At 36.8% G+C, this 19,400-nt stretch overlaps 1 protein-coding gene across 8 annotated transcripts in view; it reads right to left on the bottom strand.

Moving 5' to 3' along the window:
• Positions 1-19,400, bottom strand: part of Hrb27C (Heterogeneous nuclear ribonucleoprotein at 27C) — a 149,735-nt gene that overhangs the window by 73,395 nt on the left and 56,940 nt on the right. For 6 of the 8 annotated variants that reach the window (XM_081733474.1, XM_081733473.1, XM_081733480.1 and 3 more), the window contains 2 exons: positions 19,057-19,223; positions 3,525-3,566 (listed from right to left, as the gene is read on the bottom strand). In XM_081733474.1, the coding sequence (XP_081589600.1) occupies positions 3,525-3,566; positions 19,057-19,223 (209 nt within the window). The remainder of the gene's footprint in view (positions 1-3,524; positions 3,567-19,056; positions 19,224-19,400) is intronic. The other 2 variants (XM_081733476.1, XM_081733479.1) reach the window with 1 other exon arrangement.

Raw genomic sequence — 19,400 nt, 5'->3', positions numbered from 1 at the left:
AATAGCGGTTATTTATATATATATATATATATATATATATATATATATATATATATATATATATATATATATATATATATATATATATATATATATATATATATATATATATATATATATATATATAAAAAGAACGAACGGATTTCAAGTGACGAAAAGGGAACCCGGGAAAAATTATATAGCTACACAATTTGATTAATCTACATACTCCAGTTGATTTCCCTCATAGTGAACTTCAGAAGGATAAAAATACCTGAGTGCAATTTTCTTTATCAGAAAATATACTGGAATATAATAAAATTAACTCAAATTTTCAAAAGAGTCATTGTGTAAATGAGTATTACTTGTGCAGTACCAGCAGAGACAAGTATATATGCCCCCTGTATCTTATTTTATCAGTATCTTCGGAGTTGATAAACTGAAATAAGCTTCAGTACTACAGAAAAGAATTACGTTCTACAAAAGAAACCTTCATTAAAATTTGCCGACTGCTTTCCAGTTATTAAAAGGGGATCCAGAGAATAGATTCAACTCTATACCACTGAGGTATCATGATCTCTGAACTGATGTTCATAACGAACGTGAAAATCCCTTTCATGGAACACAAACTTGAGAAACCATATATTAGCAGATCGCAGTAAATGGTTCTATGAGCTAAATTAATACATTTCTGAAAGCATATGGAATACGTAAAATGACTTCATTTGCCCCATCATTATAAAACCTAACCATGCAGCACATGCTCAAGAACAGCATCCTTGTCCAATTTCAATTATGATATTAAACGAGTTAAAAAGTAATCAAATGCAAGACTCAGTGATTATTATTCCATGCTGAATCCTGAAATGAATGATCAAAAAAAGAAAAACATACGAGGTCTAGAAGAAATATAAATAATGTCCAACTTAAATATTTAACGGCACTTACACATGAATCTCAATTATGAATTCCAACGTTACTTCTGTGATGAACTTTTAAATACAATGGATATTTATTTCATTATATTTTGGTGACCATTTCTACGCCAGTATGCTACAGTAAATATTAGCCTCCATATCTAGCTTGAAACATTGTACCTTACCTTATTTCAATATTGGATATTAAGATCATTTGTGTTCAGAACATTAATTGCACTCTAGCTAGCAACAAAAAGCACGACTTAAAATTCGTCCATTATCACTTTCGATTATTAGTCACCAGCGAAAATGAACATTCGAATTAATATTTCGATATTGTTTTCACTTAAATTAAAAGGGAGCAGAAGTGGATACATCTAGAATGAATATGAGGCTTCGATTTAATGTAAGCCTTGTAATTGGGGTCTAGAATTAAAAAGAAAAAAAAATTTACTATTTTTCAATATAAACGATAAATACTTCATCCAGCTGTATTAATGTAAAGTTCACGCACGCATACATTAAAACTGTAGTTTATTATACAGGGATCTTCATAAAACAATTACGGAATTCTAAACACTTATCATTTGTCTTACACGTTAAAACTAATACATTTTTCTTTCCGCAGGTTGTGAAAAAGTTCATGACAATTGTACTCTGGAAAGATGATGTTATTCTGTCATCAAGTTTCACCTCCACTTGACTTTTCACAAACTTCTGACATCATGGTGTTGGCAGGGCATTATGATGGCGAATCCAGTCGAGAAAGCCGAATGCGTTATTTGGTTAACTGAAACTTTTAAATCAGTGATCACTGTACAATGTAACTTTCGTCGCGAATATGGAAGATTCCCACCACAAAATCCGTTAAGTGGCTGAAACAGGGAGTGTCTTGAAAGAAAAATCATCCGGAAGGCTAATCTTCTGACAGATGGATCGGTAGAGTGGGACCAACTGCTTGGTCGCTTAGTTGCCCTGACCTGACGCCTTTGGACTTTTTCCTTTGGAAGAACTTCAAAGATCTGATATATACTCAGAAAATTCAAGACTTAAATCACCTTAAAAACAAATAACGAACACAACGACCAAAGCTTCAACAGACTATTTTAAATACAATGTGTTACAGTTTCGGATATCTACCATATCGTTCATCAGACACTTTCGGATATCTACCATATCCTTCATCGGACACTATGTAGTGTGTATATAGTGTCTGATGAAGGATACGGTAGATATCCACAACTGTAACACATTATGGTTCAAAATACAGTGTGTTGAAACTTTGGTCAGCATCTCTTGTTACAATATCCAATCCAAGGCCATGGATAGTGTTATTACAGATATCCTAGTACGAACATGGAAGGAGAGACATATATAGACATAGCACGTCTACTAAAGGTGAACAAATTATAGTTATCTACTAGACGCCAACAAAAGCTTTCAGATTAGTTCTATAATCCAATGTTTCTCATGTGGGCTACATGATGAGTGCATAAAATCCTAATTATCTTTTGTCTAGACCCTGTATTAATTATAGATTCCCTTAAGAAGTTTTCCATTAAGATAAATAACTTCATTATGTACATCAATTTCAATGTTTTATTGCACTGAGGCTAGGGAAGAGAGTGATATGGATTATACTGGTGGAATGATGAAAGTGGGAGAAAACGGAAGAAACACGAGAAAAAACGGGAGAAAAAACGCACACGGTGTTCGTCCATCACAAAGCCCACTTGACAGGAGCTGGGATCGAACCAGGAATCTTACGCGCCCGAGATGTGCGCTCTACCACTGAATCACTACGGTCTCGCTTCTTACATCGGTACAGCTGACTAACATATAGTTGTTTGTACCCCTTCTTAGAAAAAAGAAAAAAAAAAAAAAAAAAACTCTAAAGAAGCGAGATATGACCCATATTAAGTCGAAGGTCTTTACCCATGCTAGCTGTATCCACTACTCAGCTGTGGCTTAAAACAGAATTTTGTTCTCTCTATTACTCGAATTGATCCATTCATTTCGAAGTAGATAATCAACATAAATATATGTAGAAAATATTCAATTCTGCTGGTGAAACATCCAATCTTTTCTCAATCTTCATACTCTCATTGCCAAAATTAGACAATTATTATTATTTTTATAATCTCTTCCATACTTATCCATCATAGATTCTACTTACCGACTGAGCACAAACCTTCCAACAGATATGTGGGTGTCCATTACTTTGTTTTAACAACTATGAATTAAAATAATTACATCTATATTATACATATAGTATGTCCAATAATATTGAAGTACAAATTAACTCATGATTACTTGCGGTGCAATAATTTCAAAGTCAGGATTGCGCAACTTCAATTTTAATTTTATGTACATATTTCTTATATATTCAGTGCTTTTAAAATATGACTATAGCAGCTAACTAAACACTACTGAATCAAACTACAGCGATTTTTGTGTTAATATGAACAACTTATTTTTTTATTTTTAAAAAAGCTACCCTGTATTTATATTCAACTACTGGGGCAGAGGTGCACCGATTACTAGATTTGCACAGGTACCAACTAAATTAGTTTTAGGCTAACGGTCGGTGAGAGATTTACAACTAAATAAATAATAAAACTGACTCACTGAGCTCTGCATGCCTCTAGGGGTACATTGCTTGGGGTCAATCTGAAATGTATTTAGGTCAATAGTAGTTTCACACTAAATATAAATATTAAACTAACACTGACTTAAGATCTTAAAGAAGAAAAAACATGTGGCCTATAAGCTAACAAAATAACGTTTTAAAAAGAGCGCTTACAGCTACTGACGATTCTTTTTAACAGCTAAAAATAAACAAAGGAGGTGCACCGATTTTTATTTTTTTGAGTGCCGATGGTAAGCTATTATTACTGAACAGAAAAACGTAACCTAAGTTTGGTAATAACTATTGATAATATAGAAAATAATACTCAAAGCAGTCAAATTAACAGCTTATGTCTACTAAATCTATATTCTTTAGTTTAATTAAACATGGTTGCTTCTATAAATAATCTAGTTTATGAATAATTATTTTTTTTTCTTACGGTTTCTTCAGTAAAAATCGACACAAATTGCAAAACTACATTTATCCGTGGTTTTACTACCCTATCTACTACAAGTACCTGGCGGATTTTTGTGTTTTATGGTCTAAAAGTGTTTTCGTATACACAGCGAAGCACACAATACAAAAAACAAGCAAGTTCCGACTCCTTCGGGTAGACTAACTCGTTTTTTATTAATATTCACCCAAATGTTATAACGGATTTTCAACATCTTACATTATTTATTGGCAGAATGATCATGGAAAATATCTGAAAAGACATATATACACACACACACACACATTTATTCTGGCTTTTTCCTAATACTAATCGATGCAAGTTCGATTTCAAAGGAGTTCCATAAACATTCACTCCCGATTTTAGATCAAAAGATTTAATATATTTCGATTAAAACTTTTCTTGTAGGCCTTCTATCTGGAGAACTACATAGTGTAGCCAAACCCAAAGTATCACATAACTCAGTAAGATGTGCTTATTCCGTAGAAAATACAAAAACTATTTAGGGGCCGCTCAAAAATTTTGTGTCCCTGATCCAAAAACTACAGTAATTATTGGCCAAGATCGCAATCTTTTGATCTATTTTTTGTTCCTAAAATTATTGTTCCCCTTAAGCGGTCAAACTCGTGAAGCTCCATCTTACTGTCAGCCTAAAGCATGGGGGATTTATACAAAATTGTATGGTTCGTGACGGCAAGGAAAACTTTCACACTCCTTTCTTCCCCTTAGAGATCGAATTTCGCAAACTCCTTATCTACAGTCTAGGGTTGAGTTGATTATAACGTTCTGTTCAGCAGCGCGGCTATGTAAGACGCGGACCTACTGATTAACGTGGAATCCGAACCACATGTGCTCCCGCCGGGAATTGAACCCGGGTCTCCCACGCCAAAGGCATGTGCGCTAACCGCTTAGCCACGAAGGAACACTACAGTTTAGGGTGCGAGGACAATATTTATACACAAAGTCAGGGTTCTATGTCTAGTAGTTTAGCAGATCTGGTGATAAGTAAATCATCGAGTCTGTGAATTTACTCTTTCAGAGACAGAAAGCTTCTTAAGACAACATATAGTCACGTTATAAAACTGCAGGACTATTATTAGCATTCATAGGCAAGGGCGCCGATTACTCTAACTTTTGGGGGGGGCATTCATTAAATAATACATATAACAAGAGAAAATATATATTCATAAAAATATAGGGGGCCCACATGAGCTTTGGAGGGCCCGGGCCCCGCCCCCCTAGGATCGGCACCCTTGTCCATAGGTACAGTGAAAAGCAGTTGTGCATATTTTCCACCCTATCCTTTCATCTTTTTAGTAATTTCAAAGGGAATAAACTAATTTAAAAAACAGTTGAATAGGTTGAGGGGAAAACTACTCAAACTGCTCCCTTCGTTGCGAAGTTACTGGAAAATGAATGCATACTGGAGAGATACGAACTTTTTACTGGAGATTGTATCATGTTTTGATACATAAACTACAGAGGGAGGAAAAAGCTTTCCTTGCTGTAATACTACCACGGGATAAAGGAAGGGGCTTCTAACAGAAGGGAGAGTTAGTTTTCTAAATACGATAACTACACAAATAAGCGACTCATAACCGTAACGCGTGTCACAAAGAACAAAACGACTGATCATAACGCATTTTATAGAAAACAAAGTGACTGAACCATACTGCATTTTACAGAGAATCATGAAATGAAGTGAATTCTTAACTTCCAACGATTATAGTTTAGGATAAGGAGACAGATGATTAATGAAAATGACTGACTGTGAAATTTTCTATGCTCTTCCACCGTGAATCGAAGCCGGGACCCCGTGCACCAAAGGCACACACGCTAGCCACTGGATCAGCGATGATGACTTTCAACATAGAGTATTTTGCCATTACTTGCCCCTCACTGGCAGCAAACTGAAAAAAAAAAACTCGTGTAGTTCACTACTTCACTAACCTCTTCTTGCATGAGTAATCTTTCTCCCTTTACTGGCTTTGCTTAGACCGTGCCTTCTACCACGACCCTCAGAATACCATTTCTCGATGTCCTAAATGGTTTCTTATCCCCTTTTTATATATTTGAAGGACAGTTATTTCTCGCCTACTTCTAACATTTCAACGGTTTACTGTTCCAATCAATTCTCCACTTTCTCGACAAATCAATTTCAAAGACTCAACAATTTTCACTATCCCATAAAGTGACAATACTATACCATTGTTGTATTTTCTCCCTGTTTTAATTTGATTTCAGATCTTCACCAATGACACTAGTCATCTGTTCAACTTTTCTAATTGTCATACTTCCGTTCGTTTTAATCGTCACATTTCATTTTTTTTATTATTATTATTTCTATTTAATACTTTTTTGCTTTTCTCGTGTTTTCTTTTGTTAATTGTCGATTTATTATTCACATACTGAGAACATATTTTCGTAACTTGTTACTTTCCAATATAGAATAGGTGCCATTCCCAAATCTTACGAAATTAAATCAAATCTAAGTTTTACGTCTCATGGTTATGTCGGTTAGGATAAAGCAGACTGATTATGAGAAAAGAAGGAAAATGGTGAAATGAAGAGTGGGAGGAAACGGGAGAACCCCGAGAAAACCCACGTACACGATGTTTGTCCACAAGGTTCACTTGACGCGAGCTGGGATCGAACCAAGGACCCCATTCACCAAAGGTGAACGCTCTACCACTGAGCCACGGTACCAAATCTTATGAGTTGAAACCTATGGCATGGTCTTGGAAGAGATGATGGTGAGAAAAAGCTTGCACTGTGAGAAGTGATTTTGTATGACAGTTTGCACATAACCAACAAAACCAAACTTAAGTCCCCGCTGGTTTAAAGCCAATATAACTAAAAAGTTGCATCTCTCTCCATCTTATGTCTCACAAGGACATGAAGTATAAAAAAAAAAAAAAAATCTAAATTTAGTGACAATTGGTCGTATATTTACAAAATCATTAATGTGTATTATTGTACCCACCCCATCCTGAAACATGTATATATGGAATACTAAAGATCTCTCAACGATTTCCTTATTATTACTACTTACCATGCATTAATGTACAAGACACTTTGTGAAAACTAAGCTCGATTTCTTGCAATCCTTTCAGGACACTTAATCAGCAGAAGGCAAGCAAGACTTTTATCATCATCTGGTGTGCAACAAGATTTGTTTACTTGGCAAAAATATTATGATAAAGCAAACCAAGACAAAAACTCACAATTCATTATACGATAATGGTATCATAATATACCAATATAACAGATCGTATAATTACAGCAAATCGTTTAAACGAAAATCAGATTTTTGTGATCGGATAATTAAACTTGAAATGAATAATTATACCGAACCTTATTGATTCAATTTGAAAAGAGAAAATATTTCTCAAATCTGATCACTACTAATACTTAGGAAGTATCTAATGTGATCTGTATTTAATTTGCATTTATTACTGAATATATCGTTATTACTTTCATCTATCTATACTTCTTGTCGAGAAACAATCACAGAGAAAATAATTAGGAAGTGTTCTTTCTTAACCCAATCATAGGTTGGTGGGTATCGGAAATTTTAAAACTTTTATCTCCCTTGGGAGAGTTTTATACTTTGATAAGGCCTCTTCTTCGTAACTGCATCTACATATTCTATCCTTGGTCTTCCTCTACTTGGTCTTCTGCCTTTTCCTTGATCAACACAATGATCCAAGCGGAGTGCCGAATAAGATGGCCAAGCATGCGGTTTTTTCCTTTTTCCTATTATCTTCATGATCTATTGTCCTTCATTAGCTTCCTTTAGTATGTCTTCATTCCTTTTTCCTTTCGGTCCATGATATGCGCAGCATTTTGCGCCAACATCACATTTCAATGTTTCTAGCTTGGATATTTCAGCTTTTCTCAATGTCCACATTTCTGATCCGTAAAGCGCCACGCTCCATACCAGGGTCTTAATAAATCACTTTCGAACGTCCAACGACACTTTTCTTGATGTTAGCAGTCCTCTTTTCCTATTGAATGCTTGTTTAGCTTGCGCTATTCTGGAACTTAAGTCTTCGATTTTCTCTCCTAGGCATACGTTTGTTCCTTCCCGTCCTGCTCTTGTGAACTTTATCGTTTTGGTTTTCTTCTTATTTATCTTCATTTTTCTTTTTTTTTTTTTTTTTTCAGTTGGTCGTTAAAGTGTTAAAGAAGGTAAGAACGCGAAGCTGTCCCACACAAATCGGCAAGAATATCAGTAATTTACCTTTCCGTTCTTATTGGCCCTTTTTTATCTTGTAATGAACAATGATTATAGAATATCTCAGTGGGCTAAGAAAACCAATATATAACAGCTAAAACAAGAAAGTATATTTCAATGAAGAATCGTAATGTTCTGACGATCATTAATAATGCTGGAGCTCATCGAAAGTCCACTGAAAAAAAAAAAAAAAAATTATTCTTTCCTGCGTAGCCTTGATCTTGGGAGTAAAAAGAAACTGACATTTGTTACTGGGTACTGGAATGCGAATATGGAAGTGGGAGTAAAGATTTCGTTCGGGGATTACCATCTATTATGTAATAACAGTTTTAGGCAACACATTCCTTATGTCATATGAGATCTTCCTCTGTAGAGCAGTTATAAAAACTTCTTCCTTGATTACACTAAGATCGCCGACAAATTCATCTCAATCACATGAACGTTTGTGTCAACTTCGAAATAACTGATCAATTTGAACACTGAAATTCGGATGGAGATAAACACGTACAAATTACATCTTGTTCGTGTTTCAGTTTACAAAATTCTTTTATTGTTGTCTGCTTTATCTTCTCCATTTTCCTCCAAAACCACATTTCGTAGCTCTCTAAGCATTTCCTTTCCAACTTTCGTAATGCCCAAGTCTCTGCACCATGCAATCCAATACTCTATACATAGGACTTGAACTCAGTCCAATATTATGCCTGCTAGTTAAGAGTGAACTTCTCTTTAAAGCTTCTTTGGCTATAGGGTCACGGTGGTTCAGTAGTAGAGCGTTCACCTCTGGTATATGGGGTCCCTGGTTCTATCTCAGCTCGCGCCAAGTGAGCTTTGTAGTTTGTGCGTGCGTTTTCTCGGGATTCTCCCGTTTCCTTCCATTTTCTTCATTCCACTATTTCATTCATTTTTCATAATCATCATCTCCTTTAGCCTAGCTGGCATCACTGTGGGATGTAAAACTTAAATCTCCTCTTTGGTAATGGCAATTCTTGACCTGATCTCTCTCTGGTGCAGTAAGAGTATCTTGTCAAAATACTCCAGATACTTGAAATGGTCAACTTCAAGTTCTCTGTTTTACTCTGACCCGTATGGGCGCGTTTCCACGATATAGGAGAATAAATACAATGATGGTTCTTCCTGAGGTAAATCATGGAATTATCAGAGTTAAATTTTGTCAGCAGAATAAGATTGAGAGAAAAGGAAAAACGTGTCGCTGTAACTGCGGTGCACAAGTGGACTTTTTGAATGAAACTTTTAATTTGATGACAATGGTGACGTGTATGCAATTTATCTCCATTGAAAGAATGCTTACAGGTGGGTCTTTTCACCTACTTAAAATACGTTTGATATTATTATTATACAAATACAGGATATCTTTAAACATATACCCTGGATGAAATTTTCCAACTCTGTTTCTAACTAATTCCTTGAAGCTTTTTACCAATGCTACTTTACAAGTAAACAAAAGATGAAACACGGAAGACCACGACAAACAGGTCATTTGATTTGCCATTCAGAATGAACGTTCTGCTGGAAGGGCCCGGACGTGGAAGACTAAGGAAAAAGTACTTGAATATCAAAAACCAAGGCTAAACAAGCCGACATAACTCTAGAAGAATATAAGCGAAAAAATTCAATCTTACATTGTCCCCCAACTTTTGGTCAAGAAGATTATGACTGTTGCAAAATAAACCTTTATCTGTTTTGTGTATAAGGCTCATATATTGAGCAGTTTTAACATTATTTAACCATTCACAGGTATAAGGAAATTAACTTTGTCACACAATTCAGTAATTAAGCCTGTGTCCCACGCATCACGTATATATAACAAAAAATAAATAAAGCGCAGAAGGACATTTGGTAAAAACAATCGACGCTTTTGAATTCGCTCACAGAACTAAACATTTTGAATTATGCAATAAGCATATGTACTCTCTCCTCTCGTATTTAGAAAGCTAATATAAATAGTGGCTACTTGTCCTATACGTAATAATGCTTAACAGGACCTGCCAATCGCTTTCTTTGATCACCAGTGTATTTTTCGTTGATACATTATTACGACGCTTCAGCAACACGGCACGTACATGTTTTCCTACTTTATCACAAAAGAAATCTGAGTATACATATGAAACATAAGAACCACTCACTCGAAACAGAAATATCGATTAAAAGATATATACCGAATGCAATGTATACATCGCACGAGTTTGCTTCCCAAAGCAAACCTGCCATTAAGGTTACTAATTACTTTTGTTACTTTATTAAGTTCTTAACGTGAGACAGGTCATTGAGATGGGCCAATAACTTTAAACTTAGTACAATAAATATATTAATGAATCAAGGAAACAACCGATTTAAACATCTTTTCACACACCAAATCCTCTGTAGGTGTGAATTCAGTAACTTTTACGAAGATGAAGTAAAATGTGATTTGACTGACAGGGACTCGAACCCGGGATCTCCGGCATCCCATGCCAATGCGTTAACCACTACGCCATCTAGTCCACTTCCCAGAACAGCCAAACCCACTCTCACACATGCAGGCGGTGCTCTCCAGAGCAGGGTGGCGTAGTGGTTAAGGCATCGGCACAATTATTGGAGATCCCAGGTTCGAGTCCCGGTCCAGTCAAATCATTTTTTCATTCATTGTAAGGTAGTACAATAAAAGTATCCCTTTTAGGAAAGTGTGTACTTCTACAGAACTGGGTACCTCAATTCATGTAACTGATGTTTTAATTGATAGAAGTAACTCTTTTCAGTACCAAGACTGAGAAAGATCTATTATTTAATGACTTTTTTTTTATCCGAACATAGTACTTCACATTTACAAAAATCTACTACGAAAACAATGAAATGAAAATGAAATCCCACGATTATGCCAGCAAGGCTAAAGGGGACGGTGATGATGAGAAATTAATGCAACGGTCGAATGAATAAAGTTGGAGGAAAAGGGATAACCCCTGAAAAAACTCTCAAAGACGGTGTTTGTACACTACAAAGCCCACTTAGCACGAGTTCGGATCGAACCAGGAACCCCACGCACCAGAGGTGAACGGTTTACCCTGAGCAATCGTGACCCTAAATCTACTACCAGAAGCTTGCACTTATATTGTGGATCTGTAACTTAGAAAATAGCCAATCTTCGACAGCTTACATTATCTCCCCATAAAGTGCTTTAAAAACAAAGAAGTTGTATGGTTTATTTTCTAGTTCTCCGAAAGCTTCATTATTTCTATTTTTTAAATTAAAATACACTTCCAGTTTAATCCCTTCAGATCTGATTTTATTGCAATAGGTAAAATAAATATTTCTGTATTTCGGAGAAAAAGATTTAGGAATTAAGATTTAGATTTCTGGGTTTTCGGCATCTATGGCAATGTTAGTCCATCATGTAGGAGGGCAGGATGACGTCTAACGGCGAGCACACTATCCGAGGAAAGGGAAGGAAGTGGCCTGGGATCTGTAAGTTAGGTAGCACCTCGGCATTTGCCTGTGCGAATGAGGAAAACCCAGGAAAACCTCATTCAGGAATGTCGGGCCTGAAAAAACTATTTACACTTTTTCGACCAAATGGCCCCCACCGGGAATCGAATCCAGGACCGCTCGCACCGAAGGCGAGAGCGTTAGAGACTGCGCTATGCGGGGCCACGGAGAAAAAGAAAATCGTCAGATGGTAAGTCCAATTAATAGAGTACAGTAAGAAATTTTCTGAGTGCATTGACTCTAAGGTCTTTTGCACCCATACGAAGTCAGGACTTAAAAAGGAAAACTAAAAAATCAACAATAATAAAACTAGAAATAAGTTAATTAAAATACAAGAAAAAAACATCCACGCACGAGTTAAAATTAAATTGCATGCAAACAATATGGTATCTAAGATACCAATTGTTCTCAAAACATTCAATTATAAAAATAAATAACACTATATCTACTGCAGTGGAGTTTGAAAGGGCTAAATAATACAGCTACACTTAAGAAAAGCTACCTCTTACATGCACAGGGTGTCTCAAAGTCCCATGACATAGGGTAACTCATTATTAGAGCTGCCATCGACACGTTAGCATAAAAGACTAACTTCTTTCATTTATGTTGTGGGTCCAGGTAACTGCCAACATTGCATTTTTACTTAACACTGGGCGCATATAGAGTGTACAGCCCAAATGGATCATACGATTTAAAAAAAAAATCTTTTAGTTTAGATTGAGAACATTATATTTGGAGATTGTTTCCCCTGTTACATTTTGTTGAACTGATAATAACAGAGTAACCCTATATCAGGGGACTAAGAGCTCTCTTCTGCTAAAGGGTTTCATTTCTCGTTCTCTAGGGCAGGAACCAGAAGTTCATACAGTTCTAATTCCTTTTTGAACTGCAGGTCACGTTTCACATAACCTCCGTGCTGGAAACAAAAAATGTTAAAACACACAAACTTTCGTCAAATATGCATGTCCGGCATTAAATGAATGTCAATTCAATGTGATACGCAATTCACTTCAAATACTTTCTATTAACTTACACTAATTTTATTCCATGCAAATACATTTACAAGTAACTCCCTGTAAATTGTTTTCTCCCTTACAGTGTTTAAAATGTCAAAATTTCAAACTTTGGGAATTATAACTGTGTAGCTCCTTCAAGTACTACGGAACTTTTTTTTTTTTTTTTTTTTTTTTTTTTTAATATCCAGGTACTCCCCATCGCCCAGTCTGACTGCCCGTAGAACAGGGTTGTTAAAAACCAGTCCAATGAGTTTTCTTGGGAAAAAACTGGGTTTTATTAACTTTTGTACGTATATCTAAAGCGATGTTCCTACTTCAAGTATCATTTAAGTATTCGTGTTCTACTGTAAACATGGAACTATGGAATTCTCTTGTGAGGCCGTAGTGACTCACCTTTAGTGCGGGTTTTTGGTTTGATTCCAGCTCCTAACAAGTGGGATTTGTGGTGGATAAACACCATGTAACGGGCTTTCTCGGGGCTCTTCTGTTTCCTCTCACTTTCGTCATGCCACAATTATCCACCGTATCACCAATCACCCCTAGCCTCGGTGCATAATCGTGATACACAATTTAAAAGAAGAAAAAATGTCTTAAAGGAATCCGTGAAGCCTCATCAATGTTACGTGGGACACACTTTGCACCACTGATACTCGATTATATTTCGATTTGTAGAAAGAAAGAAGTTACTCAAGTTTGTGGAGTAACAAACAAGTGGGTAATTCTATGTTATACAGAATAGGAATAAAATCCCGTATTACGCTCAGGATTCAAATCTGTGAGCCAGCCGTTCTGAGAATATTCTTTCAGTTTCCTTCAAAACACGCCAGACAAATATTGGGATAGAACCTAAAGTTCAGGAGCCAGATAATATCTAATCTATATCTATCTACCTATATACCGGTATGTATATAGATATATATATATATATATATATATATATATATATATATATATATAGAGAGAGAGAGAGAGAGAGAGAGAGAGAGAGAGAGAGAGAGAGAGAGAGAAAGAGAGAAAGAGAGAGAGAGAGAGAGAGAGAGAGAGAGAGAGAGAGAGAGAAGAGAGAGAGAGAGAGAGAGAGAGAGAGAGAGAGAGAGATGTTTATAAACGGGTACATTGAGTGGATATTGCTTTTGTACAAGGTCCGTTTTCATTTTGTTGAGTACTGAAATGCTGGAAATTTATTTATCATTTGTAATGCCAATTTGCTTACGATCGGTAACTGTACAATACGTCACATACTCCACCAGATATGCAATAATAGTTGAATTGAGTTGATTTTGAGTTTAACGTCTCTTTTCAGCAAATTCGATAGTTTCATGATCTGACTGATTGTAGTGTTGAGAAAACAGAAGTATATCTTTATGAAGCGTTCTAGATTTGCATTTAACTGACACGTGAAGGAAGAGATAGGCCTACTATTTGTTTATACTCACAATAAAACACTTCGAATTCAGTTATTCTCGATTTAGTTACCTTAATACTTACCTCCAAGCACTCACGCACTGTCCTTGATGCCCACACTTCTTGGTTCGATTCCTGGTGTAGACACTTTTCGCTGTCCACTAAGCACAGTGAAAGTCGTATGCGCATAGTGATCAATTTGTACCACTTTCGAAGTCAGAATCATGTTGTTGTAAGATCAAATGTATCACCCAACAGTATGTGAGTCTTCTTAGCGCCAGCGAGTTAACTTTTAGATTACCGTATTGGAAACCAAATATGGGGGTCATTTAGTTTGTAGTGACAACACTTGTGATTAGATTGTCGTTTGTTGGGGAACCAAATGACGAACAGTGTATTCCTGGGCAGTATAGTGATCCCATCCAAGTGTTCGTGTTCCCTTATTACGGTGCGCGTGGACGGTGGATGCCGTTAAAGTGAGGTACGTGTGACATACGCCCTAAACAATGACGTACCCGTGCAGAACGCGTTTTCATCAAGTTTCAGGTGGTATGACGTCAAAGTGCACGTCAGCTCCACAAATAATTACGTGAGGCGTGTAGTGGCAGTGTTCTGCCGAGGTGGGCTGTGACAGTCAGTAAACAAAGAACATGGTGGGGGGGGGGCGTATTCGAACGACTATGGATCATCATGATGTGGAACCACTGCGAACCTTGCTCAAAAATGATAAGAGATGTACATGTAGTGAACTGGATGATGAACTGAATATTTCTTCTGCATCAGTGTACCACATGCTAACAAATTAGGAGTGCCTGCTGAAAAGTTTGTAATCCAATCCAAAAGTGCAAGCAGAATGATGAAAATATACAATTTTAAAGAATATCTCTGTATGTACAAATACAAATGTTCATATTAATAGCGAAATTGTGTTTTTCTATTAATAGCGAATGCTAATTGTGTTTTTCAGGCCCTTCAAATGATCATCTGTGCCCAACCAGTGAATTTCACGAACACCGACGTGAGAACTGTCATCAAATTTTTAACCCAACGAAATCACGAAGCAAATTCAGGAGAAAATCAGTGAAACGTTACGGAACTTTCCTCCGTCATATGCAGCAATGAAGTGGGCGACACACTTTAAACGTAGCTATTTCTCAACAGATGATGCTCCAAGTGCAGGAAGACCAAAAACAAATCCCGAAATCGTGAATGAAATTTATGACCTTAATTTTTGAAAATCACGAAAACGTGTGGCTGAGGTTATGGGCATTTGTCGGGAACGCGTCGGTTGCGTAATACATAATGACTTGCGGATGTGCAAGCTCACGGGAAATGGCTACCCAGAAATCTGTCAGCAGATTAAAAGCGTGAAAGAGTGAGGACATTAAGGGAAGTGATTTCCCATTCTGACTGCAACGTCGACCAATTTCTGTTATCAAGTCACCACGGATAAAACATGGTTGTACCGCTACGATCCTGAAACGAAACAGTAGTTAATGAAGTGGCTGGAGTCAGGTTCCGCTCGCCCCAAGAAAAAGAAGTCGGCTTGGAAAGTGCTCGCAACATTCTTCTGAGATAAAGATGGAGTCGTACTCATAGACTGCCTCCGTAAGAGCCGGCCATTAATATAGACTTTTACTCTACATTACTTACAAAACTGAAGAACGAATTCAAAGTACAACGCCCCGAAAAATAAAAGTTCTATTCCCTCTGGACAATGCCCCTGTCCACTGAGTACTGTAAACAACTGGCATTAGCCTACATGATCTAGAAGTTCAGTATCTAGATCATCCTCATTATTCCCTAAATCTAGCTCCAACTATTACTTATTCCCCAAAAACAACACTTGAAAGGATGCCATTTTGGATCTGATAAGGTGATAGATCATTAGTACTACGGAACAGTAGTGAGACGAACAGTATTCCGATTCTTTTTTAACTGGTCTGCGAAAACTGGAGCATTGTACAAAAAAGTGTAATCATTCCACGTGCATACCTTCTGGGTTAGGTTAAGAACCTTTCAGCGGATCCTCGTATTTCGGCATGCGAAGACTGTAGCCAGATGGGTAACGCATGTCCTGATGGATGTGTAAAAGAGCATTGATGGAAATGTCTATGTCCATACCTTGCACACGAAGGTGTTGATTTCCTTCATCGCAATAATACAGGGAGTCCATAAAGTCCTGCAGGAAAGTAAAACTCTAACTTGGAAACCGTTACGTTTAAGTGTAAAAAAATTTTTGGGGTTGGTAGAAGGGAAGTTTAAAGTTTTGTTCTGACCACAATGCTCGATGACGTTTGCGCTGGTAATCACGTGACTTAAGATGACGTCTATTAAAGAAAAGGCACAATATGCTTTGTGGTTTGCTGAATTAAAATCTTGCGTTTCAGTGCGGATCAAGTTCCAAACAACGTATGGGAAAACATCCCCGGCAGAAACAAGTATCAAGAGGTGGTACGAGAAGTTCAAAGAAATGGGAAGTGTCAGATTTACCACGCAGTGGAAGACCAGGAACGAGTGACGATGTGATTTACACTTTGCAGGACAGCGTAGCCAGGAGTCCAATGAAGTCGCTTAAACGTAGGTCATTGGAACTGGAAATACCGAAGTCAACGTTACACAAGATCGTACGCAAGAATTTGAAGGTCCGGTCCTATAAGTTAAAATTTGTGCACGAGCTGATAGAGGAAGACTGTGACATGAGAATGGAATTCTGTGAGTCAATGCTTACCCGCTTACAAGAAAGTGACCTTCTGTCTCTATTTCTGTTTTCAGATGAAGCCACATTTCGTGTTGGAAAAAATGAACAAGCACAACTGCCGAATATGGGGGTGGAAAATCCACGCGAATTCGAGGAGAACAAGCGGGGTAGTCCGAAAGTCAATGTGTGGTGTGCTGTTTCAATGGACATTATCGACCCTTTTTTCTTCGAGGAAGAGACTGTAAATGGTAACAATTATCTGAACATGCTACAGACATTCCTTTTGTCGGAACTTATTAGGTTAGGCATCCTTAATGAGGTCCACATGCAACAGGATGGGGCACCACCGCACTATGCTCTTCAAGTGCGACAGTTTCTTAACGAAGAATTTAAAGAGAGATGAATTGGCCGAAGAGGACCCACACCTTGGCCTGCAAGATCACCAGATTTGTCGCCTTGTGATTACTGGCTGTGGGGACAGGTGAAGACCAAGGTGTATTCTCAGAAGCCAGCTAGTCTGCACGATCTCAAGAACAAAATAACTGATGTGATTTTGAACATTCCAGACGCACCGCCAACACGTAACTCTTGGTTTCCCAAAAAGACTGCAAGTGTGTTTGGACGTGAATGGTGCACAATTGGAGGTTTGGCGTTGAACCTTAACTAGCTGAAACAAAACTTTGAACCTTTCTGTAAGAACACCAAAAAGTATTTGTTAATACATTATATAGTTTCCAAGTTATAGAGTTTTACTTTCCTGCAGGACTTTATGGACTCCCTGTATGATTGATGAAACAAGGGGCTATCTTACGAACAAAACCATTACCAGTCCAGTGAATGCGCCTCGGTGCCCCACGACCAAAAAGTGTTGAAAAGGGAGCCAGTAAACGTTAAGTCAAGATGATAATGTCCTATGAACACCAAGGTATTATCCCTTCACAAGTGCCACTGGGAATTACAGCAAATTTTGCGCACTATACCTAGTACCTGAGTCACTATTTGCGGCCAGCATTGCAATGCAAACGACCACATCTCCTGTAGTAAACGGTCTGGACAAAATTCTGCTTTACGACAATGCCAGATGTCACACCACCTATGCAATACTTTTACGATGGGTTTGAGAGGTACTGAAGCACCCGTCATATGATCCTCTGGGTGAAGGAACTACTTCCGGGACAACGTTAACTTGATATTCCCTACATTGTTCATGCCTTAGAGCGCTCTCTCGAAATTTTCTCACAAACGGGGGGGCTTCCAACTTTATCCAACTTCTGTCATATCTGGAAACGTATTCATCACAAGGTAGGTAGGGATTACATAGAAGGAATGTAAGCATATTTACGTGAGTACAATTTTTCGTTTTCATTTCCCAGATAAATTGCCACTTCAATCTATATTACCGTCGTACTAGTGGAATACCTTAATCGAAATTCAAATACAAAAACTTAAAGAGACTTTTAAAGCAACTGAAGTTCGTAAGATCTATCCTAACCACCTTACAAACTAGTCTGAAATTACAACATACAAACAAGTGTTCTGTTAATTTGACTGTTCTGATTTATTATGTAAATAAATAGTAAATCAAGTTAAAGCAGATCCTAAGTATAAATTTATTTAATTTAAACCTAAAACGTCTTTTAAATAGCACAGTGTGTGACTAAACTATAACTAAAGTCCCCTAACAATTACTATTTCTTCCTATATTAATCTTAAGAGGTTCTATTTTTCGAATTATTCGCAGAACTGTATTTACTTTATACAATACCTACTTAACCACGGATTTCTGTTTTAAAAAAATATGAATTTGACCATCTCAGTACCATTAGCAAAACTAACACATCGGTGCATCTCTAAGACAAGAAATGTATACAAGAAATCATAACATTACTTTTTCCGTAATTTTTATATACAGTACTATATTTTTGGTAAGTGAATTTTTAAAAGTATATTTAAATAATTAATATAGACGTACTTGTTTATCTAGAACAATGAGATTTTTCTAAATTTAGTTCTACGAAATGAAAATTAAATTTTCTTTACTTCAACTGACAAACAATAACAGTACAGTACCAAACTTAAGCGAAAGCGTGTACTTCTACGCCAACATATTAACATGGGCAGATTTTAAATACAATACCCCTAACGCATAATATATTATTTAATATTTTCTAAATGATGGCATTGTCTTTTAGTATGGCTTTCTTTTAACGCGGGTCACCTTGATGTGTTTGTTACTCACTGTTCGTCCATCTAATTGATGTGGTCCATTTTGTAAAACTAGCGTTACGTTGGCTGGATCTGCAAAAGTTACGAAGCCGAATCCTCGAGATCGACCTGATTCACTATTCTTCATTACTACGCAATCAATCACTTCTCCATATCGGCTGAAGTATCTCTGAAGGTTTTCTGAAACGAAGAAAAATACATTTAGATAGCTAGTAGACAAACTGGAATGCAAATTTAAAAGCGTGCAAGTTTATTATAAGCAATAATCTACTAGAGATTAGGTATCTCGAAAATAACTCAGTAAAAAATAGGAGTATTATTCGGAACCTGTAAATGAAATTAAATCTTTCAGTTTAA

The sequence above is a fragment of the Thermobia domestica genome, chromosome 12 (genome assembly GCF_964235325.1).
Source record: "Thermobia domestica chromosome 12, izTheDome1.hap1.1, whole genome shotgun sequence".
Taxonomy (NCBI): Eukaryota; Metazoa; Arthropoda; class Insecta; order Zygentoma; family Lepismatidae; genus Thermobia; species Thermobia domestica.
This window is presented reverse-complemented; position numbering and strand designations above follow the sequence as displayed.